The sequence below is a fragment of the Haemorhous mexicanus genome, chromosome 3 (genome assembly GCF_027477595.1).
Source record: "Haemorhous mexicanus isolate bHaeMex1 chromosome 3, bHaeMex1.pri, whole genome shotgun sequence".
In the NCBI taxonomy this organism is placed as follows: domain Eukaryota; kingdom Metazoa; phylum Chordata; class Aves; order Passeriformes; family Fringillidae; genus Haemorhous; species Haemorhous mexicanus.
In genome coordinates, this window is record NC_082343.1 from 100,183,615 (window position 1) to 100,209,591 (window position 25,977).

The 25,977-nt window shown below is 36.0% G+C and overlaps 1 protein-coding gene across 2 annotated transcripts in view; it reads right to left on the minus strand.

Annotated features, from left to right (window-relative positions):
* Positions 1-25,977, minus strand: part of EIPR1 (EARP complex and GARP complex interacting protein 1) — a 104,657-nt gene that overhangs the window by 43,849 nt on the left and 34,831 nt on the right. For both annotated transcript variants that reach the window (XM_059842830.1, XM_059842829.1), the window contains exons 4-6: positions 24,093-24,249; positions 11,330-11,429; positions 3,332-3,468 (exon numbers count right to left, since the gene is read on the minus strand). In XM_059842830.1, the coding sequence (XP_059698813.1) occupies positions 3,332-3,468; positions 11,330-11,429; positions 24,093-24,249 (394 nt within the window). The remainder of the gene's footprint in view (positions 1-3,331; positions 3,469-11,329; positions 11,430-24,092; positions 24,250-25,977) is intronic.

The window sequence follows — 25,977 nt, forward strand, 5'->3', positions numbered from 1 at the left end:
ACTCCACCTACAGAAATCTGTTTCCTGGGAAACTTGTATAATCCCCTTAGCACCCAGAGACCTTGAGTTCCCATTGCTATTGCAGAGTTTAGGGAATTCCCAGTTGTTAACAACAGTGGCTTGTATAGATTTCTCAGCTTGTTTTGATGCTTTGCTCCTTCCATGTTTGTTTCTATTAGGATCATCTGGAGTTAAAAGGAAATAGTAGTTCTAGATGATTCTAGCACAGCTCTGTAACAAATGTTATAAATGTCTGCTACTAAACCACAACAGTTTCAGGTAAGAACTTCTTCACCCCTAAGCAGTTATACTAATTATACTAGTTATACTAATATACTAGTAGATGTCATAAACCTGTTTATGACATCTACTTCAGTAGGAAAAGCTGAGATGCAAAGGTTGCAACAGATATCAACGACAGCTTTTACTACTGTTCTGTATTGAATTTACCTTCTTGAGCTCTTGCATTTATCACTAATTTACCTGTGGCCCCTTATACTACTCAGCCAGACACAACCTCACCCATCTGCACCACTTTAGAAAACATCTGTAGTACTTCTAACAACCTAGCATATCTATTCAAAACATCACGTGCCATCAGTTGGTGTCCCTACCTTGCCTCTTAAACTTGGGGTTTGTCTGATTTTTCCTGTTTTCACTATTTTATGACCAGTTTTCTCCAAGCCACCAATATATCATCTAAAGTTCTGCTTAGACTTGACCATCTCCTACAATCTTCACTGAAACTTTTCAAAACTTCATGAGCTTTTTGTTTTTCTTTAAATGAAAAACGTTTCTCTTCAGTAACATACTGACCAAAAATTCCTATTTCTAGTGAAAACTACATGTACTTATGGTCTTCTGCCATGAACAGATAGTCTCTTGCTGTTAATACCTAACTACTAATACAAAGCAAAATAGCTCCAGAAGGAGAGATTCAAAGATATCAGGACTGTACTAAGCTCTATCTTGACAGCTCTGGCTGTCACCAGTGAAATTACTAAGATATCTAGCTAGCATCAACACTCTTCTCAGACTTTGAGAGGCTAAAGATATCATTCAGGTATGCCTTTCTACCAAGTATTCTAGGAATCTAATTCAAGCTTCCATTTATTTAATTTAGACTATGTAGATAGCAAAAAAACTAAGTCTCAAGCATGCTGGCTGCGGTAAAACACATCTTTCCTCCTCCACTGCACCTTTCACTTTTTTCTTGCACTGCTTAGAGATGTGTGTAAAGGCTTAAAAATACTACTGTCCATTGCATATTCAGGACTACTCACCATGAAAGACTTTATCCCAACTCAACAATTATTTTGACCATTTGATCTCTTTCCTCCCCAAATATGGATATTCTTTTCATCACTTTTCACCCTACCTACAGCAATAATACATACACTAAATTTCCCAATTACATCATAAGATTAAGGCCAAACCACACGAACATTTTCTCCAGCTTTTGGCTCCACTTTCTCATATTACTCTTCTTACATATTATTTAGAATTTAGTCTTGGAGTCTGAATTTTCCTGATAAAGTTCTCTCTCTAAATCCAATCAGCCTAGTGTCTGCCTTCTCTGCTTCACAAGCTCTTCTCTGATTAAGACTGCTTCTTAGTCTAGTCTAGGACTCTTTCTGACAATCATTTTTTTCCTCTCCCCTTCTTTGTTTGCTATGTCCAAAAGAATGTACTCCCTCTATCTTGCAGCTGTCATAACCACACTCTACAGGAGCAGGTATTCTAGCTACTTCTAGTATTTCTCTTCACTTTGCTGGTAGGACAGTTTTCTGCCCTTGATTCCTCCCTCCTCCTTCTTTTTATGCTTCTTATACTGACACAGTTTATATTGCCTGGACTTTAAACTCCTACTTCTAGCCTAACTAATTATTAAGAAATATTCACATAATAGACATATTACAGCCTAATTGAAGATGAGACTTACTATTGCACATACTTTTTGAGTATATTGCAAACAGCTCTTTGGCACAGCCTAGCTATCAAACTAGTTTAAGGACAAACCAGTTTTTAGGACTTGTTTACTCTGAGCTTTACTTAAAGTAAATACAATAGTGGGATTTGCTTCTGTTAACCAAGCTACCCCTTTCACTGAGGATCCAGACTACAATATCCAGATAATATAGCTTTCATAGAAGTTCCTCAGAGAATCCCTTTAATGATAAAGATAGGGATGCTTCTAATGAGATGGAGCATGAAGCAGACTTTAAAATATTTAATATTCTCTTTTCAAAACATGAGCTTTGGTTAAAGATCTGCTTGCTATATGTTAGAAATAGGATTACAAAAACATTACAAAAAAGCAAATTAATAAAACCCCTTCTCCTTTTGTACTTTCTTTCCACTCTTGTCTTTATAAGGTATCTTGATAAATCTAAGTATACACATTACATAAAAGTAGATTTTTATATATAATTTTAGAAGGCAAAGAACAGGACATTCAAACATGATTTTAAAACACTTCACAGAAAGTGACTTTTAATTACTGTATTTTTAACTTTCCTTCATTAAATAAATCTTTTCAGCAAAACCACAAAGACTAGCAAACAAGGGATTTATTGCTACAACTCTAAGCTGGCAGGAACCACTGAACTAAATTTAAAGTCATCGCCCTTTAAAGCAACAGAACTTATTACAAGACATCAGTCTTCTCAGTTTAGTGATAAATTACTATGTGCTAAGGGGATAAAGTGTACTTTTAAAAAAGCTTGAAGAGGCTTTAGTAGTCATGGCAACAGATGTGCACAACATCAGTCCTTTGCTTATCAAAATCACAACTAAGCAGGGGGGGAAATGCCTTATAATAGGTATATTCAAAGCTTTTATTTAGTTATGATTTTGATAGATTCAGTGATTTCTTATAACCAGTATGCTACAATCATTAATACAGTATAGGACACTTTGTTAAAATCAGAAGTGAAGAGCGAACTTGTGAATTGCCTTCAAAGATTAAAGTCACCTTTATATGCTATGAAGATAGTTCATAGCATAGTCAGGACTGTTGTTAAAGCATTTTCAGGCTGAATTGCAAAACAGCTTCATTCCAGTAATTCCTATGTATTGAACAAATCCTTGTGAGTACATGGTTCAATAAAACTCAATATACAAGTTACAACTGAAGCTGAGGGGGAATACCAGAGAAAACTCTTTGTTAAACTGTAACTATATCAGCTATGCAAGCCTTTCTATTCCTTTTATAAACTATAGGTTTACCACTTATCATTTCAAACAAAAAACTTATGCTAGGAGCAATGCAAAAATCTACCTCCAAAGGAGATTGTCTTTTCTAGAAAACACGGCTGCAAGCTGCCCTTACCTCATGCTCCGTGTATCCCAGCCTCGGACAGTGGTATCGTTGGCTGTGGCAATCTGGGTACAATTGTGGTGCGGACTCCATCTGCCCGAAGTAAATTTTAATTGTCCTTTCCCTTCCAAGGCTGTGGAACTAGAGAGCTAAAATAATGAAACAAAGCTGGCAATGTTTCTAAATGTAACACTAAAATGAAATTAGTTGCAATGAAGACAAAGCTGTTCAACAGCCTATTGATCCAAGCACAACAGACTACCAAATCTGAAGACTGAAGAAAAAAAAAAAAGAAACAACAAATAAAAGCTAGAGATAATTTTCTATGACTATTTTTTAAAAAGGCTTATGCAGCATAATGTATGCCAAATTATTACAAGTACTGTACTCTTCTATAAACTTAAAAAGTTTCAGATCATTGTTGAAACAGTAGATAGACAATATGGGCACACTGCACAGATTTGTAGCTGTCACTGTCACACACACACACACACACGTGCATTTAGCTTCATTAACAGTTTTACAAGATTTTTTTCCATGTCAAAATGCCAATTCTGTAGTAACAGAATTATGGTGTCAAAGACTCTTTTTTATAAATGTATAGCAGCTTTTAAAAACAAAGAAGTCAAGGCCCAGGTGCCCATGTCATCACATACATGCCTGTTAAAATAACAGTAGATACTAGATTACAAATCTACAATCTGTGAGATAAAAAGGTTTCAGTTCCAAAAACAGGCTTGCATGTCCTAGAACAGACAGTTCTGTATCTCCACAGTAAATGAAAAGAAGGTCCAAAGTAATCAACTTGCTTTTTGAAGTTGTATAGCAAGTTATCCCCCAATTTCATGTGAACATGGGGGAAATCAAAGCCGCCTAACTGCAAAGTACTTTTACTTCCAATCACTTACTGAAACTGTTTAATAGCTGAAGAGAAAGAAGAAAACCAAAATATTTTCAATTAATCAGATATAAAATTTACACAAATTTCAAGCAGCTACACGAACAGCAGACTTATTTGGTCATCTTTCACACAACTTTCATATTTCAAAATGTTTCATTATGAGGTATTTCACAAAAGCACATTACTGCACTGGGTCCTGGTGGATCCTAATGCAACATCAAGATTCTATTTAATAGTAGATTTCTCAGCACAAATATTATGCTATGATGGATGGAAAAGACTAAAGCATACAAACTGTTTACATGAATTTAAGTGATATCAACAGAAAAATAGGCTGTCAATACTAAATGGCCTAAATGTATTTGTATATTGTGTAAAAGTTCATGTAGGTATTTTGCTAAATTTTTATTAATACAACACCACCAAGAATATCATATTTCTTTAGCACTACAAATAACAATCTAGAAATTACAACTAGAATTTATGTTTTTTAAAGAAGATGGAATCCCCAGCATGCAAGATCATATATTGCTCAGGTGTTAATGAATCATATAACACCATGGACAAACCTACTCCTCTAACACCATTCCTCCTCTAGAACAAATACTGTCTGAAAACCTTTCTTCAACTCGCAGGTCATTAATAGAAACAAACAACACTGCATAAGGCCCAGGACACCGGATAATAAAATTCACTCTTTATTTTTTGACACATACAAGATTCCAGGCTCAACAGAATATTCATAGCTTGTGTAGGTCATTTCAAAAATTAAAGTAAGTAGTGCACTTTTTATCTTGAAATCTTTCCTCCACTTCTTTAAATGCAGAAAAGCTAACTACAAAAGGTAAGGAAAACATGACATAGGTGTATTTTAAACATTATTCTTGCATGAAGATTAGGATCAGTGCTGCCCAGGGGATGAAGACATACAGGCATGAGGGCCTCACAGGATACTATAGGTAAACAATCCATGGTATTATTTTACAAACACAAAATGGGAGTTACACTGAGGAAAAAGGAAAGGAATAAAGTAAGACTGAATGTCTACTTTTGGACAACAAAATTAGGAATTATTCTTGCAATGCACAAGTATGCAAAGCACTCTGATTTCAGAAAAAAAGTCTAAAGAAAATAAAATCTTGAACAGCGTAAAATGGTTACTGGAGTAAGGATGGATTTTACACTGTTCCTAAGTGCTTAGCTGGAACAATGCCTAAATCTGGTGACACAAGAAGAAAAATAGAAGGGCAGCATGATATTATACTACAGTTGCATGAGAGCAACACTTTTAAGTAAGAAAAAAATCTTCTAAAAAAAATTAAACAATGTAACATGATCAGAATAGAACTGTTTATGTTATCCTCAGTGAAGGAAGGGGTTTTACAAATACAAAGTACAAAAATATGAAAAAAATCCATCCTAGGATATCCTAAATCTGGGACTGATTTCTATGTATTCAAATCAAAGTATGAATGACTCCAACTTATTTTTGTCAAAATATCAAGGGCTGAGGTTGATTTTCCTGCTTCAAAATTTGATTACATACAGTCTGACTTGGAAAGAAGAAAGGACAGGCACTATCCTTCAAAAAACCCCAAACCCAACATATATTAAATGTTAAAGGGTACAGAAATTATCTGGGAAAACCACAAGCAGCATGGAGACCAACTGTTCGTGCTCTCTTTGAAGAAAAGAGCTATGTGACCAAGAACAGAACAGGAAAGTCCTTAGAAGAAAGATATATGAAGGGCTACACTAAGTAGACAAACCCAAGCAGACTATTTTGAGATTGACATTAAAAGGCATGAATGTTTTTCTGACTTGTTATTGACAGAAACAGAAAGGTTGATGAGGATGGTAAATTGAGTTCAATTCCTCCAACTGCAGGAAACCTTGCCATGGAGTCCTTTCACAACTGTTCTTGACTCCTGAACCATCTTAAAACTATATGCCTTTTCACATAGCCTCATCATATTGGCAGCTCAGACTATTCTCAAAATAGCTAAGTAACAATTCACATATTTTCAAGTGCTGATTTTCTGCATGACAGTAAGAAAATATATTTATTCCTTAAACACGAGTTTTCTGCTTTATACTATAAAATTAAAATAAATATCAAGTTCATCCTCTGAAATATATTGTTATTCCTATATGCTGATGATGCATTCCAAGTTCTGCCAGCAATAATTTTCATTATTTCACTCCTACTTCTATTCTATCATTAAGGAGACCATTAAATAAAATTGATTCCAACCCTATGAGCTGGTTTCTATTCTCATTCTGACCCAGTAATTTCCCTTTTATTTTTCTTCTGACAGTTTTCTGCCCTCCTATAGGTAATCTATGTTTATTTTAGTTGCAGTAATAATGGGGTGCTAAAAAATTCTCCACTTAATTCCACGAGGTATTTCCTGCCTTGAGAAATAGCAGCTATCTTGCCAAGATAGCATCTCATGCTTATTCCTAACATTCTCTCTATTTGGATACATCACTTTTATCCAGATAGCCTGTGAAATCTTCCCCAAAATATATTCTGCCTTGCCTGGAATGCCACTGCTTGATATTATCTGTTGTTCTGAACCAAGACCACATGAATGCTGCTAAATAATACAGACAGGACAAGAAATCTAAAATAGTTTGGATTAGAATGATCAAAAGCACACCTCTATTTGTCCCCTTTGTGAAAACACATGAAAACCAGAAAAATATCTAGATTTTAATATCTCCATTTCATTCTGTTGCACTCATCTGCCATGCCACACATACTGCATTTACCCAAGGAAGAGTTCTAGCAATTTGTTGACATCTGACCTCAAATCTGTACACAGAAATATTAACTGTCTTCTTCTCAGCAGATTCTATCCACACCTTGTGCATTGTCTGGGCTTCTCTTGGGTCCAACTAATGATTATAAATGGCATAGAATAGCTAATTTAATTGCAAAAGGTAATGATGCAGTGAGCATAAGATTAGTTTCACCCCAAAAGGTAATGTCCTCAAAACAATAATAAAGGGAGTGATCAAAAGGACAGGAGAAGCTTGTCTTAATGTAAATACAGGCAAATTGAACACTGTAAGGCAGAAACAAGTTAACAAAAAAAAAAAACAAACCCAAACTAAAACACCAAAACAAACCCAAACAAACCCACTGAACTGCACAGTAAATTACAGTTAGCAAATGTTTCTTAACCCAAGCTGACTAGATAATTCAGAGAATGAACACACCAATAATTTTATTACCAAGAAGCTCTGAATCTATTGGGAACTGCACAATTCTTCAGGCTAATTTTAATGAAACAATGTGACTTGTAAATCACAGGCAGATACAGAAAAGGAACCAAATAAGACTCTGAAGTTTTGATCACTGTAGAGAAGCAGAAATTTTGGCCAATACAAAATTTTAAAGACATACATGTTTTCAGTTTTTCATCTATATTATACCTGAATTTTATACAAACTTTAATAAATATAAAAGGTCCATAAAGAGTAGCATTTGGTTTACCTCTTGCCATTAAAATGGCCTAAAATATGTACCTATTCAAAAAAAGGGAAGCAATTGAAATGTTGTAAAAACAGGAAGAGCAGTGATGCACCAGTGTAATGAATACCTCCTTACCTCTACTACCTGATACAGACACAGTGGACCTGATCTTACTTTTAGTTAACAATGATGATATTATTCTTGAACTTGAACACCATCATTTGTTTTTTACAAAAAGAGAAAACAATGCAAATACACTGACATTTCTATTATTTTAATCCTAGGCTCTTGATTTAAGTTTTAATTACAACATTTTTTACTTATAACAACACATGTACACACACAGAAGTACACTGCTATTTTACTTATAAGTCTATAGCAAAATATATATTTTGTAAAGATGTTCTCCCCTTAGCAATCCCTACAGAATATGTAAGTTTACTAGTGTTGAGGAAAACATTGAGTAGAGGTAGCTAGGTGTGCAGCTGCAGTGCCAGCTGCAGACTGAGCTCTGGATGGTGGAGGGAAATTAGGCAAGGAAAGAAGCATTGACCATTTGCACAACAAAAGGCACAATGGACCTGTGTCACCAGTCAGTTGACTGGACACTCAAAGACACAGCAGGAGCAGAGGACTGAGAAGGAAGACCCCAGACTTTTGCTGCATAGAACTGGGAGGGTATAAAACCCCAGGATTTTCTTTATTCAGAGTCCCTCATGAGAGGCACCAACCCAGGCTGTTGAGCTGTTGCACTGGGATTAAATGACTTCAGGGATGGAGAGGACTGAGACACGGCTCTGGGAAACTCGGCATGTGTGAGAGTGGGGCATGCAGGGAGTCCAGCAGGGCCCTGTCAGCCCACTGGAGCTGCCCAAAGTCTCTGCCCACGGGAGTGTGACTGCCAGAGTGACTCCTGGATGGTCAGACAGGGACACTTCCTTAACACCAGCAACATCCTGCTTAGTCACTGCCTGCTTGAAACACAGCATGTTAGGTGACAAGACATCAGGTGGCCAAAAGATTCCAAAAATGGACAACCTGTCACCTTAATGAACAATAAAGACAACTTTTCTTGTCATTTATATAACCTCCGTGTGTCTGCACATAAAAAAATGTTGTTATTTTTTTGTTTTTTGGCTTCTTTCAAAATTTGCCTTAACATGCCTCTTTTCTAATGTGGCAAGACCTGATTTCTCTGCTTGAGGCTGTTCTATATCTGTTTTCCAGGGAAAAAAAACCCAAAACAACAACAAAAAAACCACTTCTTTTTATTAATATCTCAAGAAAGTCTCTCTTTATATTCTGATCAAAAACCATTAAAATACAATTTGCGCTTTTTAGAATTATGATATATTATGCATGCAACAATCCCTTATAAACAGGATATTCACAGAAAGAAATCACTGTTCACTGTTTCACCAACAGCTCATTTGCTTGCAAACACTCTTTGTCCATGGTGATAACCAAATGGAAAATATATTTACTACTTACCTCTACTAATGCTATCTGTTTTATAACCAACCTGTTCTCACAGATTTCTCTCACATTCTAAATACTACAGCAGCAAAAGTTGGGGTAGAGTGTTGATTTATGGAGGAGGGTTTTACTGTGGTTTTTTTTTTTAGTGAAAGCCAATTGTGTAACAAAATATTGCTTGTTTTTCATTATTGCTCTTTGTAACTGTCAACCCTATATGGCTTTTGCAAATATAAAATTGCTACAAAATAAAAGTCAAAATGTCACATGTTAAATCCCCATAACTGCTTTATCACTTACTTTGCCTTCTAGAGCCCTTTTATGCCATCAACATTTGATGTAGTACAAGAATACTTTAGAAGTACCAATTAAAAAAAATACATAAGTAATGCTACTTGAAATACTGAGAGGATCTGCAAGCTGAATGCTGCTTTGAGGATAAAAATACTGATTTCCCCAAATCATGCTAAAATTACAAAACTTGGTAGCATCTATTACTCTCCAAAATTACACAGATCATAATTCTAGCAATGGAAGGAAAAAAAAAATGGAAATCATACTTATCTGCACAAATATTTGTGTGATAAGAGTGGGGGTTTAGTTTTGAGAAAAGAAACAGTATAAGGAAGACACAACATACAAAATTTTAGTAAATAATTCCCAAACAATATAAAATGAGGAATAAAAACTCCATAAAATTTGGCATTCATGACAAGATTTCCACAGAGAAACTGACAATACACCAGACAGTATCCTAGAGGAAATCATAGAATCATAGAATGGTTTGGGTTTAAAGGGGCCTTAAAGATCATTTAATGTCAATCCCCTGCCATGGGAGAGAGGTTAGGATTAAGAAAAAATCTGAGAGAGTTATGAGAAAGTGGTCAAACACTGAAAATACTAATTAACATTCAAAAGAATTTCAGCAGGTGAGGACAGAAGGAGTGAAAGTAGGAGAAAGGGAAAATGCTAAGTTGCCTAGCAGTCTCAGTTCTTCAAGGAGACATGAGGACCCACAGCATGCAAGCAGTACCAACCCCAAAGTAGTTTTTCAATATTGCAGAAAGGTTTGTGTATTATGCAGACATTAGGAAAGAAATACTGACTAATGCAGGTGCAATGCAAATCCAGGGGATACAATGGCACAGACAGGCTCCTGGAGGTAAGCTGTCAGAAACTCTCCACATCAATTTGATAAAAATAAACACTAATTTGAAGCCTTGGAAGGCAACATAACACCTATTGAAGTTGCAGATGAAAAAAAGAGCTAAAGTTTCTCATCTAGAGAAGGAACCCAAAGGGCTTAATTAAAAGCATAAAGTATTAAACTAGATTATATTACATTGTCATCTATTTGCATGCAGTCAGGTGGTATAAACAGGGAAGAGTTTATGGACACAATGTATTGACTAAGTTGAAAAGAATTAACACTGACCTAAGGAGTTAAAGGTGACAACAGATCAACTGAATAGCAATGTCCTTGGCATAACAAGTTTCCATTTATAAGCACAGACACTGATGTAAATGACTATATAGAATCATTCAAAGTTTTCTATACACATTTTATCATATGGCATAATCAGACAAAAATCTATGCCAGTGACACTTTCTATATATGTTCCTGAATAAGACATTTTTTAACGATAAGTGAAATAATCTGAATACACCGTATATTACTAAATTAAAATACACAAAGAGAATTCAAAGCAGTATACAGCAAATAGAGAAACTTATATTATGCTTACACAATCAAGAGTTGTAAATTAAATAAAGGGCTGCATGGTATTAACCAACATTAGTTACTAGCCATTATCTGAATTCAGTAACCTTTGGCTTTACTGCTCATCAATTTTTCCACGTGCGGACATTCACCAAATCAGTACTGCTTTATCCTAGATTACTCACTATAAAAGCAGTACGACAGTAAGGGGAACTCTAGAACAAAGAAAACATTTACCCACTAGCAACAGATACTACTCTCAAACACTCTTATTTAAGACAATGGTAGGATATTCATTTCCCCCACCTACATTATAGGCAACAAGATACTTCTGAAGGAATAGTTAAAAGATTAGCAAATTCTAGGCTAGGTAATGCCATTGTTTGGGCTATATTCAAGTATAGAATTTTTTGTTAAAAGAAAATTTCTTACCACAGCTTTGGCTGAACTTTCCTGCAAATCCCACAATAATATGTTGTTATCAGCCAGTGAAATAATCTTTTTACCATCTCCCATCGGTTCCCACATAACACTGTAAAACAGAAACAGAAAAACAAAATAAACAACCCAACATTAAAATCCATCAGAATTTGAACTAGAAGGCCATTTTACTTCTGTGATCTAATCTATACCAAAATATGTTAAACCATATTTCTTCTGGTTTCCTTTAGACAAAATCCATCACATATTTTAAGTCCAAAAATCTGCCATTAACTAGCAATTTGTAGCAGTCATTCTGCACACACAGAAGTACAACCAGAGACCTTGATGTACACTAACTTTAGAAGGCTTTAGTTTGAAACCTCAAAGTTGTTCATATGGATTGTTACGCATCCTTTTTGAAGGTGCACCAAAAATCATAAGCCTTAGTTTTGATGCAAACTCCTTGCAACTCTGCATCAGTCATCATGACTTAATCAGTGTATACTTTTAACCTGTGATTCACTTCAAGCTATACAGGAAGGAATGCAAGAAATCTCTCTTATTCTGTCTATGAAAAGCAGCATATTTAAGCCAGTCAGTGTGGGCAGCTCAGCTAACTAATTAGGCACTCTAACCCTAATAAATTTGCTGGAGGTAACAGCAGGATTGAAACTTGTCATTTTATGAGAAGAGGCTTCTATTTTTGTAATTTTGTAACACTTTTGTAACCAAGTTTTGCAGCACCCCAATAATCTCAGAGCCACAATATACCTGGAGGCACAGGTCACAACTTTAGTATCAACAAAAATGAAAAAGAAACTGAAGAAATGGAGAAACTTCTTTTTATTTTAAGATTGAACCTTCAGCCATCTAAAAGCACTTGATATGCTGTTTTCATCTTCAGAGCCTAGCTGAAGTCCCACTGCTCGAAGTTTATCCGAAGTCCATGACTAGACACAAGTTTTCTAGTCATGGACTTCTCACAAGTTTCTCACTTCTCATGGACTAGTCACAAGTTTGTTTTGGTTTTTGTGTGAATCAATTCAGTAACTGGATTGTTGGAGACTGAAATGTTATAATTTATGGCATAAACATGTTCAGGGAAGACTTTTGCCTATTACAGCAAAACTGCATAAAAGCTGCAGATAAAACCACCCAAATGGGGCCTTGGACTGCACGTTGATGGAGATAAAGCAACTCAGGCCTGGCCTGGGAAGAAGAACACATTCCCAGAGGGATCAAGCTGGAGACCACAGCCCAGGGCTGTCAGCTGCCATGCTTGCACAGATCCTCACACCAAAGGGTGGAGGGAGGAGAGGCTTTGGGTGTGTGGTGAAAAAAACCTCTGGTGAGAGGCAGTGACCGCCCATCCTCCGCTGTGCAGAGCTCAGCTGTGGGGCCCCTTCACCCCAGAAAAGGTGAAGAGGGCGTCATGGTCCCCTAAAGACCCCCCCTCGCCCCCCCGAAACCCTGCACCAGAGCACTGCAACATGATGCAACAGATCCAGTGTTGCAAGGGACAACATCAAACTTGCCCTCCCTAGGGGAGGCACATGGGCGTTCCCACCTCAATATTATAAACATTTTTTAATCCATTGCATTCCATTGCTTTGTGGTGGCAGTGGGTAGCAGAGGACCTTCACCACCAAGAAGCCAGATGGAGGGGAGCCACAAGATGTCATTGGGACCCTCGGAATGCTGATGTTTCTACCTCACCCCTGGTTACTCTCTGCTTGTTCCCCCCACCTCTGCACATCTCTATTTCTTCCTTTTCTCTTTCTATTCCTTTCTTTCTTTTCTCTTGTTTTCTCTTTGTCTCTTGTACTATTAAATAAAATATATATAGTGTTTTAGCACCAACATCTAACCTGGTTTAATCAAGTTTTGGGGTATATTTCAAGCCTTTCTGGGTCTGATCCATTTTATTCAGAGAGACTTAGTTTTCCTTGCTCTTCTGTGTTAATTTGGACTGTAACAGAGGTAATAGATGAAAAAAGGTTGCACAAATAGATGCAACCTTGGGTAACTAAGCCCAACATTAGGCAGCCACTAGCAACCTTCATAACCCTGCACTGCACACTATGCATGCTTCTATTTTATCCCAGATTTTGCTTTACTCCTGTATGCCTAAAACACTGGATATAACCTGGCTGACCCCAGATTCAAGTGATGGAACTGCATCTAATCTTCATCTTATGCTATAAAACACAAGGAAAACAAAATAGGAAGTTGCAGGTAAGAGAAAGAAGTGACAAAGTACCTTTTTTCATGCCATTAATACAACAAAACTCAGTTATTCTCAGCTGATACCTTCCTCTCAAATTACTCTTGCTCCTTGTGTAAACAGTTTCATCAGTTTTTATTCAGCACTTTTAGTAACAAGCATCAGATCTAAAAGGCAGATGACTATTTGGTGTTTTGTAAAGAAGGCACCTGTGTCAGGCACCTGTTTGGTGTTTTGTAAAGCAAAATCTGGAACTGTAACTTAAAACGTGCATTGGCTGACTCCTTACCCACTGAACTTTTCCATAAGGCAACAGAACAGAATAAAGAAAGGACTAACTTCTGCACCTTCCTTCTGCTGGAAGCATGACCTGCATCCCTTACTCTGTTGCCAATCCATGAAAATTACCTACCTATAAAAGCCCATTTGTAGTGAGTTTTCCTGTATTAGGACAAAATCACTACGTTTAGCACATTAAGCTACCATCATGTTTTTAAACATGTTTTACCAAGAACATAGCACTAGAATTATTCTATTATTTACTTTAAATTTGGCTGTTTTGGCCGTAGCATTGCCAATCTTATTCAACAACACACACTTTTGAAAAGTATGGTACAACTTGGAAAAACTTAGAAGCAATTGAAAATGAGTGTTGATAATAAAAATGATGACATGCAGTTTCAATTACATGTTCAACTACATTTTGCCCATAACAATCTGAAGAAACCAATTGGCACTGCCACGTGCATTTCAGAATTTCATGTAGCTGTGCTACATAGATGCATCAGTTAAATCTTTCAAATAGATGAAAATATTTTATGAAAACATGTAACAGAATCAAGAAAATTAAGGCACTTTAACCTGAAAGTGATAACAAGTAACGTTCCACAATCCGGTTTTCCAAAGTGAAATTTAAAGAAATCCGGGTGATCACGTGGCTGAATAGGTAACTAAGAAATCTTCAAGTTTATTCTGATCACATTTATTTAAGTCCATCATTTTACTTACATATTGCTGAAAATATAACTGGTATTTGGTGTTGATCTATGTAGATTTATTTTTAATTACAGACAATGAAATCTGATTTGACCACTTAACCCTTTAAGAGTTCTTTCAGCCAGAGATCAGTATTTTATATGCCTGTTGATATATCTGCACCTTTCCTACACAAATCACTCAATTTTTAGTTGCAAAAGCTAGATTGAAAACAATTTCTTTGATGTTTTCAAAGGTAGGAATAAATTCCACATCGTTGAGCGCCACTGAACTTCAAGGTAAAAGAATTTTTCAAGCAGAATACAGTGTACTAATTAGAGCCAATTATAACTGAGCTGACATAACTGGCAATGAACAGACCTCTCCAACATTCACTGTCCTTGTGGGATGCCCATTTTATTTCTATTTCATTTTTCATTTATGGGTGTGGTTGTAGTGATCATTCATTCAGATTTTTTAATCTCAAGTAGAGGTTACTCAAATTGCCCTTTGTAACATGTTCAGCTATGTTCTGTACTCATGACTGAATATCAAACATGAAATACTATGGAGAAGAGATGGGCAGGAAATATTGGTGAGTGAAAGAAAAAGTTACTCTTGAAGCAAGATACAAATTGCAGAGAAACTGAAGTTTTCATTTAGAACAGTTTTCAGCATAGCAGAACTGGTGATAATGTCTGAAAAGGAAAACAGATAAACCAGGCAGTACCATTTTCCTCAGTGTGTCAACAGCTGCTGACACTTACAGTTTTCAGAAATGGACAAGAGGTCAAATTCACAGTTGCCACTCAGAAACTGAGGGCTGCTCTTTAAATAATCTATAAACAGAAGACAAGCAATTATATATGTTGTATTTTACCCTATTTTGTTATGATCTAATTCAGGATGCTTCAATAAAGCTTGCAACTAGTAGTTTTTAGAATAAAAAAATAAAATTAAATTCTACAGAGAACATTACCTTAGCAAAAAATAAGAGTACTTAAAATACTCACTCAAGTGCACACATGAAAGGAATGCTATGCTGCAAAGATAGTTAACATCTTTATCAATAAACTTACTGAGCTTTTACAAATGAACAATTCAAAGTCCTCCATTATAGACAAAGCAAGAAAAAAGCAAAATGCAAACACTTTCATTGACATGAACTGCAGTTAAGCCACAAGTGTTGGACACAGCACACATTAACTACTGCTTAACTGCAATTACAGAAGTGACAACCATTTCTTTCTATAAATGGAAACATTTTGCTAGATTGAAAACTCTCATGCATTTAAAAATGGAAAATATACCCATGCATTTGGTAACTCAAAAGAACATCCTGCAGCTTCCATGTAGCCCAGCAGAAAAATTCACATATTGTGAACTCAAATATTGTTCCTGTTTTGCATGACGATGATTACAATTTAAAGATTAGACTTGCTCCTCAGATAATCAGAACATTAATTCTACGAGACAGGAGATCAGACCAAGTACAACCTGGAACCCACGATTCTTGTTCCCTATCCAAGTGCTCTACAAAACAGCCACTTTTCTGAATGAAATCAGTTCTGGCTATTTTAGAGTGTATTGAAGTCTGCTGCAGGGAACACAAGTTACACTTCATCTCAAAATTCTCAGACATTGAGATCTAATTCCGAGTGCAACTAAAGATGTGCTGAAATGAGAACCACGGCTTCCTAAAAAAAACTTAGAAGGTAAGGTGAACATTTTAGCTAAAAAACCACTGATCAATGAGAATTAAGAAAAGAAGGGTTATTTTGCACAAGAACCCCTAAGATAGCTGGGCTTTATTCTGACTCTTGCATTATTATTACATTCAGAAAAATTAAACTGCTTTACAAATAAAAAAGCATCCCAACAAGGAGGTGCCACAGAAAAATCACTTAATTCAAATTTTTTTTTCCTTAAATTATCATTATGTGGGCCTCTACAACACACTACTCATGAAGCAGCTCTTGCCACAGACACCATTTCTATTCTGTTGCTTGAACGGAGCTTAAAAAATTTGCAAAGTGAATATTATAGATGTGTGACATGTCAGGAAAGAAACATATAACTGGCTTGTCTGTAGATCAAGTAAGGTGGTCAGCCTAGGAAAAACATTTTTGTAGTATCTGTGTCTGTCAGGAAAACACACAGGTAGAAGTCCTGCCCAGCCTCTGGAGGCCTCAGGATGACAATATTTTTTTCCACATACTAAGGCAAAAATTAAGGGCTGAAACAAACTTATTTACAAAAACAATCTCTGCAGACTTACCTCAAAGAAAAAACTTATCTACTTTTGAGAGGGACAATTTGAGTATTTTCATAAGGGATTTTTCAAAGATGGAAATATGGATTTAGCACACCCTTACTAATTTATACTGTTTGAAATAAACTGCATGGTTAGTCGGGGAATAATACCTAACAAAGCAGGATATTCCTCTGAGTATATTTCTTCAGTGATTTAAAACATGTGCCTAAGATGATCTAGGTTGCCGAGATCTGCACTGATAGCAGAAGAAAATCACCACTCCTTCTGTTCAAAGAACAGAATGCTAAAGGTTTACACAGACCTAGCATAGTTGTACCCTCTAACACCTCTAATCCAGCAGCTGTTAATTCTGGGGGAATTTGAGGTGAAGAGACTGCAAGAAGCACCTGGGACTGTAAGTAATGTGCTCTCCCTAACTTACCTCTCCATCACCATTGCTGGAGCATGAACACTGGGATGGATGGACAGTGGGAGGCTGCAGGGCACCCCTTCAGGTCTCACAGACATTTTACCAAATAGATACACTTAATCACAAATGTACAAGGGTCAATTCTTTCATCCAACAGGCATCCAAAAGACATTTCAAAACCCTGTATTTTTAACTACTATGTAAGCAAGTGTCAGCAGCAACATTGCTACATCTATAGTCATCTCAGAATATTGTGCTGGAAAAAATTCTACCCTAAGGGATAAATATTCTAAATAACAAATTCTTCACAGGGCTTTGGAGAGCAAATTGGTGTCTGATATCAAGAAAACAGGGGCACCTGTTCAGTTAGTTCCTCATGAACATTTAAACTTTTCTTGCATAACTGATTTTTTCACAGTTCTGCAACACTGTTTTTCTTTAACATTTCCCACTAACATTTTAAGCAATTCAGTAAGACTGAACATAAAACTATTAGAATAAATAGAATAGTAGTAGAATAAACAGAAGTATCTATTACACCTGCAAAATCAGTCGAGGCAGACTTCAAACCTCGCTTTTTTAGTGGTATGAATACCATAAGTGACATTACAAAGAGGAAGAAAACCCCTTTTAAAAACAGTTAAATTTTCTTTCAGTGGGGAAAAATCTCAACTAATTTAGCAGTAAAACTGGGGAATATGGTGAGAACAGAAACAAAACTATGTTCAAGTTGGGATGGAGAAGTAAAATACTACTCTACAAACCCCCCTGTTTTCTACTTGCAGAGTAACACAATTTCTGCACTATTTTCTGTATCATGATTTATGAATCCAAACTAAACAAAAACATCTGCAAAGACCTCATAAAAAGTAATTTTCATTCAAGCATATGGAATCTATTTAACTTATTAGAAGTTATAAGTTAACTGAATACATATAGTAAGTTCACAAAAACTAATAAATAACTATTTTTCCCTTTAGTATTTGCTTCAGTGTCAGATTTTAGTTTGACAAAATTTCCCTCTGCTTTACATGAGTAGAGTCAGATAAATTCTGATTAAAAGCTAACATAATAAACAGGGCATATAATACAAAGTTCCATTACTTCAGTATCCAATTAATGAATCACATTTATTCCCTAGAAAAAGCGATTACATTGAAAAGCCTAAAGTTTTAAAATTGCACAATACTAAGCACTCAAAATTACCAAAAACATTCAATGGAATGAAAATGAGAAAATGAGTGTTCTTAATTACTCTGCTGGATCGAGACATATTTTAGAGGATGACAAAAGTGGAAAAGGAAAGAGAAAATGCAAGAAAAACAACTAATGGTCGAACACTGAACATTTGTATTTAAATATAATAGATTATTTTATTTACAATAAAGAAGAATCAAAGATTCAAGAGAGGAAAATCCTGTGAAGAATTCAGGATCACACAGAATTATGAAGAGAGCAGAGACAAATACAGTTTAAACTTTACCAATTTAGAAAGGATCAAAATATAAAGGGCATTAGCAGTACTGATAAGCAGCTGTTAAGATACATTACCAGTGAAACTTGTCATGTAGTAAATTAAGCCAAAAAAACTGTCTCTATACTTACTGTAATATCAGAAGTGGCTGATGGAATACGTGGAATGAACCAAGTGTGGAAGAATTATTCTTAAATGCTGAAAATTTCAGATAGATAATTTTCCGAAATTCTGTTCATCATGTGAAGATACAATTAATATCTACTGTGCAGCTGTTACAACCCCTCCTCCCCCCAAAAAAAAAAGTTCAGTTTATACACCAGAATATCCAACTGACAGTCCTGACACTCTCAAAGAAACCTCTATACAAATATCAGAGGGAGGTCTGTCCTCACAATTATATTTCAGGTAGTGGGACATATGAAGTGTTAAAATAAGTTAAGGTTAAAAAACTTATGATTGCATTTATAACATGTCTTTGCTATAAAACGTATCTAACAGGTACTGTACCACATATTCAAGACCATACAATCCTTATAAAAGTATTGTTACTTTCATGTTTATATTTATTAGGTAAGGACTATTGAATTATTTTAGACTTTCTTTTTTTTTTTAATGAAACCCTAAGGTAGAACTTTTACACATATATCCTGAAGCCTACAGAGGGGCTCTAGAGAAGAAGTAACGGTTACCAACAAAATGACAGGAAACAGAAGTGATACCTGAATGACATATAAAGTTAGAGCTATTAAAAACACTGTTTTTACTTTTGAGTTTCATATTCTCATACTTCTTGGCTTTTTTACTTAAAAATGTTTTGGGATGATTTGTTTTTTGTGGGCTTTTGTGTTTTTTAAAATAAATTTAAAGGCCAAAAAAGTAAGTAAAACCCTACTGGATTTCAGTCATCTGTCTTCAGGACATCAATTATAAATGAGCCTAACTTTGATCAGGTGACTCTGTGCATTAATGGAATGAACATGATGAAGCAATAAAATGTTATGTATTAAATCTCTACTCAAGTTGAAAGGACTATAAGAGCAAATTTTGTAGTTCTGTAAAAAGCCAACCTTAATGAGGATGATTTGTACTGTGTATGGCCAAGGAAGAGATGGTACTTCTCTGTACTCTACATGGAGACCTTCAATGAAATGCCAAATAAAATCTAAGTATTTAAAATCTGTGGGAACAGCTCATTTATAATAGCTTTCCCTTTTGTGAATTCAAAGTTCTAATTTAATATTTTAGGGATAAACATCCTGGAGTTCTTGAAACATCTGTGACTATAAAGAATTTATAATTTCTCTTCCTCTCTACAGTCTCTTAGATAGGGTAATGTTTGCACGTTCATATCCAGGATTGATTGAGTGGGATACACCAGAAAAAAAAAAACAACAAAAAAAATTAACCTGAGCTAGTAGAGCAGCCTAATGAAGTAATCTATCATTATTAATAACATATTCATCCCTTTCAAACAAATTTTTAGCAGTTCTTGTTTTCTATATAAAACATGAATTCTTCATTCCTCACCTTTCAGGCTTCTCAGAATTGAGTCTCCACTTATATTGCCTCTGTAACCCCCATTAATTTTCCCTTTACAGTTGTATTTCACTGTTCATCTAACATTTTCCCCTTATTTATTTTCATTTTATTCCACATTTACTCCATAGATCACGATCCAACTTACTTCACTTGTTCCCCTCTCTTTTGAACTACATAGCTTAGTACTGAACAGGATCTGCCCTATTTTATATCTGCCACCTTTGGAAAGCAAAAAGTAAGATGCTAAGCATTGAGAGGCAAGCCTGCTTCCAGCAGAATCAAGAGAAACTCCCTGCTGTGTTATGAATTCAAGATCTCACAGATTATACTTTCTCCTTTGGCCTGTAGCATCTTCTTTCTCCAAGGACTATCCATCCTGTCAAGTCTACTACCAAAAGAGTCTGCAGCAAAACTGAGAGAGAACAGGAGGTTACTATTCTAAATACTAAAATACAAGTCTTCAGGGGTTTAACAGAAGAGAGTTCTGGGGATTCCTCCAAGCTGCACTCAGAGGAATAATCAAAATCTCATTAACTGCTGTCCCCTTTCCCTGGCCTCTCCTACGCAGACAGTACTTTGGACAGAACTGCTTCTTGCAAGATATCCAGTTGAATCTTTAGTTGAATCTTACAACATTGCATAGACCAACATGCTTACTGTTATATGGGTTTAACTCTGCATGAATACATACACTTATCTACAGAAGGAATTCATTGAAGAGACTTTTTTTCTTTTTAAACACACAAATTGCTGTGTGTATCTGGGGTTTTCCACACTGAAAGTAATTCACCCAGGATTTTTGCACTTGAAATCCTTCCATTTTGGCTTACATCAGGAACAGCAGGCAGAGGATGAAAAAATCTTAGGCTAGAACCAAACAGAACAATTAACCGGCCTATTTGTTGGCCTAATTTAGGCATCTGTTTAATTTTCTGAACTCTCTTTATGCCATACAAGAGTTTGAGTAAAAATGCTGATGAGTCCCAAATTCAAAGCTTGGAGTCAGTAAACAATCTCAGATACTAAAAATGAAAGCTTATGCTCTAATTTTTAAGCACAGTAAGTCATGCAATCCAGATAAAATGGAACTGTAGAAAACCAAATTTCTTTTTCACTTGCCTGAAATGTCTTGGATATTAGATTTTTGCCAAAGGTTTTGTCAAGACTAGAAAATTATTTCCATAGATCTTGAGTAGGAAGGGCGCAGTGTTGAGTAACACATCAGCAAAGTTTAAGATTTTAGTCACAATCGATTGAAAACCCTCTTTTGGTCTTGGTTCACAAAAGAGAACAGGTATTAAGCATGTCTCCACTGGTTTTTAGTAAAAAATTTCAGAGAAATTGGAGCACAGAATTCCATAAAGGAGATGAGAAAGGTAAAAAAATGCAGAATCAGTTCTCAACGTCAGTACAGAGTTAAACAAAACCAATTCCTGACACACCAGACCTAGAAAAAAATGCACCCCTCGTGTTTCTTAGTGCATGATACTAGAAACAAAAATCTGTGACGTAAATTTCAGCTACCAGGCTCACCTTGAAAAAAGCATGATAGAGAAGGAAGCAGAGCAGGGTAAACATGAGAAAAACCACAAGCAAATAAAGCCCTGAGGAGGGTGGTAGATGCTAGAATATATAACTGGTTGCATGTTCAAGATAGTTTTGCTTTTTTTCCTGATTTACAATCAAAACTCAATTACTTATGATCTCCAACCAGACCCATAAATCTCATGATGCATTTTTGCAATGGATACCAAGACACACAAAAAATACCTTCCTACAAGCTGCTATTTGGAGCCACTGTCACAAAGGTTGACACCAACATTACACACTCCATCTCTAAACTGTACTGACAACTCTGCCCACTCTTCCAGGCCCAGTATATAAAGATATGATAGTAGCCCAGTTTTTTATTTAATCTTTTTTAGCATGCATTCTGACTAATAATAGTCAAAATTAACTTAAAAAATGAAGGCTGTATCCAATCATTCATGGCTATATTCACACTGCTCTACAGCATGCTGTGGATTAAGCCACCCCCTTAAAGTGCACATGGTCACACTAAACTCAGATCCAGCGTTCAGCCTGTGGTTTTCCAGGCAAAACATAAAGGGTATGTATGCTCTAATGGCAAGGCAAATGACAGATCCTTCTTACTGCAAGTATTTGGTGCCAGACCACCACTGATCTCATAGTGGTTGTGTACACCAGAACACTGGTCTTACATTGTGGTTTGAAAAGTGTTTACACTTGGCACTGAGGAAAATTGCTTTTCTGATTCCTATTTGGTTCTAACAGCAACCAAACCCTTACTGTCCAAGGGCTTCATGTTTTAAGTAGCGTAATACAAAGAATATTTACCTTGCTGTTTGCAGCCAACACACCCCTCAGTGGGGTGTGGCCTTTATGTGATATATTTAACACAAAAGGCCTAATTTACTCATTTATGAGTTGTGTCCAATATGAGTGAGACAGGAATAGAAACGTCTGCTCTAAAGCAAGATCCTCTAACTCAGCTGTGCTTTCCTGAGATGATGTGAGGAGTACTAATGCCAAGTATTCTCTTTACACCTTTGATCTCTCTGTAACACTGAACATTTTCAAATCTCTATGCATATATATATACATGCACATAGGTAAAGGGCATTAAATAGCAGTAGATATTTGTAAGTACTAAGTACTGAACAAAATCAGATAGCAGATGACTGAAAACTGCTCATGAGCTTGTTATCAGCTGGTTTTAGAGCAAAAAACAAATTCTGGGCATTCATATAATTCACATCCTGACAAAAAGCTGTTTTATGCCTCCTATTCCTCCTTTAGTGATCTGGCTACCATACAAAGTTCTGGCATTCCAGCATCAGATAGAAATTGATTGTGGAAAATTAAAAGACAAAAGCACAAAGCTTAAGAGATTAAAACAAACAACAAAACCTCTCAAATTTAGTAGGGAATTTCAATTAACAAAAAGTGTCCACAATAAAAAGTGAAATAAAATAAAAAAAATAACTACAAGGAGGAGTACTCAAAGTATGTAGCAAAGAATTAAAGGATGCTACTATGAAGAAATTTAACACTCAGAAAACCTGTACCTTAGAAAAAAGTCATCTATACATTTCTGAACTCATTGATATGTCCTATCTTTTCAAGACCTGCATAATAAATAGCATCTTCAATTTACCCTTTTTCTCTGGTTAAAATTTAATCTGCAAGGCTCAAATTAGACATCTGTGGCTAGAAATGGATGCTTAAAACTTATCATATGTCCTGCATCTGGTCAGGAAGCAGTGGGAATATGTCATATACCCACATCCATAAAGCACCAAACTTGCAAATACACAATGGAGAAATTTAACATCCTCCTAAATAACAGAAAGGGAAACAAATTTCTGTAATAACCTCTTGCTATATTGCAGCTCTCCTTGTCTTGACTTACACAACAGATAAAGAGTAGTTATACAGGCACCATGTAGCAAAATGAATTTTTATCCTTATGAAACAATAAATTACTCACACTAAATCAGCTGAGTGAGACTAAAAAAGAAAAACTTCTATGCAATATCAAATTTATATTCCAAAATATTCAAATTCTAAGTATTATACCTTTGTGCAACAAAGGCCTTAGATGGGGGCAGGTGGGGAAAAACACATTCAAACAATATGGCTGTTACTCCATATGTGTTTGCAGGACTTTAATATATGTTTTTAATCTATGAAACATCTGGGACTAAAAATCCAATTTATACTTTTTTTTTTAAAGATGGAATACTTTTAAGCTGCATAGCATAGTTTCTTCAATATAGATCTGCACAAAACTAACAGCATGGGTCTATCCTTTAGGCTTTTTCTAGAAGTATAAAATATGCAGAATCCTACCAGGCCATATTGCCATGGGCTGTGTTGTCAAGGTGACAGAGTAGCTCCAGGGTTTGAGTGTTGCTTGATGAATCGTCAGGGGATTCATGACTGCCTGATTCCAATTCCTTCGGCATCCTCCAAACAGCAGCACATGTCATGACTTTAGTGTCTGAAGCTAAGCAAGAGAGAATAATGTCAACAGATCATTGTATGGGAGATGCATTTTGTACACACTGCACCAACATTTACACAAATCTATAAGCAATGCACATCTGCTGTTTGAAATATTTAAAAATATTATACCAAGATGAATTCAAAGAATGCAGAACATGGCTACAGACACAGACCTCAAGTTAGCAGTCAAGGTGCTGCAGAACTCATAATTAGCGTGTATTTGACATACGTCTTCCTGAACAAAAGCAAAATTAGGTGCTCATGAAAACTCTTTGGGACACATGTTTTCCAAGTTTCATTCCCCATACTGATGTTAATGAGTATGTCAAGTTACATAGCTTGATTTGTTAACAGTAAAGGTACAGACATCATTTAAACACTTCTAACAGCTATCTCCAGTTTAATCTAGAGCATTATCTCATATCCTTTACTACCAGCAACTGCTTATTGCAAAATTAGGTTTCCCAAGTAAGTATATGCCTCTAACCCCAGCAAATAAAAACGGCTCCCAAAAGACAAACTGAACTTACAGGCATACAGCAAAGTATTACAGTGTATAAAGAACAAGGCATCTGTAGATTGAGGAGAAAATACCATATGGTCTGTGCACATATGGCAGTGCCCATCACCCTATATAGCAATTTGTAGCAGTGCAGAATGGGAGGAGACCAGAGCAGCAGTGCATATGTTCACGCTGTTCCAGCCACTGGTGCAGGGTTCAGTGAGGATGAACAGGTTGGTGTGATCCACTCCAGTGGGAACAAAGGAACCAGCCACAGGCATGGTAAGCAAAAGCAGGGGGAGCAACTGCTGGCTGCATGATGAGCTATATGAGAAGTCCAGAGGATATGCAGCAATGAATCTTCTCTTCTGAGGTCATTTTACAGGCCTCTATCTCCAAGTACATTTTTGCTGATTTTAGTCAAGAGTGTCTGATTACAGAGCCCTGAGCAAACACAACCAACTTCATCAGTGGAAAGGAAAGTGGCAGCAGCTGCATGTAATGAGAGTGTTTTCAAGAGGAAGCAAGGACATTGAAAAGGCCTTCTCAGGCTAAAATGGTACTAACTGAGGAAAAAAAAACATGTATTATAAAGGTCACCAATGTGAATATTCTATATGGAAAAAAGAGGCAGCCAAACAACACAGAAGAGGACAAAAGTAACTGATACATAGTAAGTCCTGAATACAAGACTGCAGACATGTTTAAAATGAGTAATATGAAATAAATAATAAAAAAAAAACAAGGTCCTGAAACCCTTAGGTGAAAAAGGTGAAACCTGTAGGAAAAAAACGCCATTTCTGCAACAGGAAACAGGGATAAGAGGAGGACTGGTGAAGGATAAATCTATATTAATTCTGAACACACAATCACTGGATATTTGATAGATTGTGCTGAGCAAAAATTATATGTATGATGCACATAACTGTTCTACAGTGATTTGGATATACAAGTTGAATACAGTAAAAAGAGACCATACATCTAAAGATGAGGGAAAATATCTTATTCATTAACACTTAATTGAACTTTTGCTAATTGTAGAGCAGGCTAATTAAACTAAGCTATTTCTGAATCATTCCAGGCAAATTGTTTACTGTAGATCCACGTGCCACTGAGGAAGAGAAGAAAGCAGCAGTGGATGGCTACCTTTCCTTAGCAAAGGGCAAACTAACACACAGTGTGCTTTGTACTCCATGCAAGTAATAAATAACTTAAAAGTGCAATATA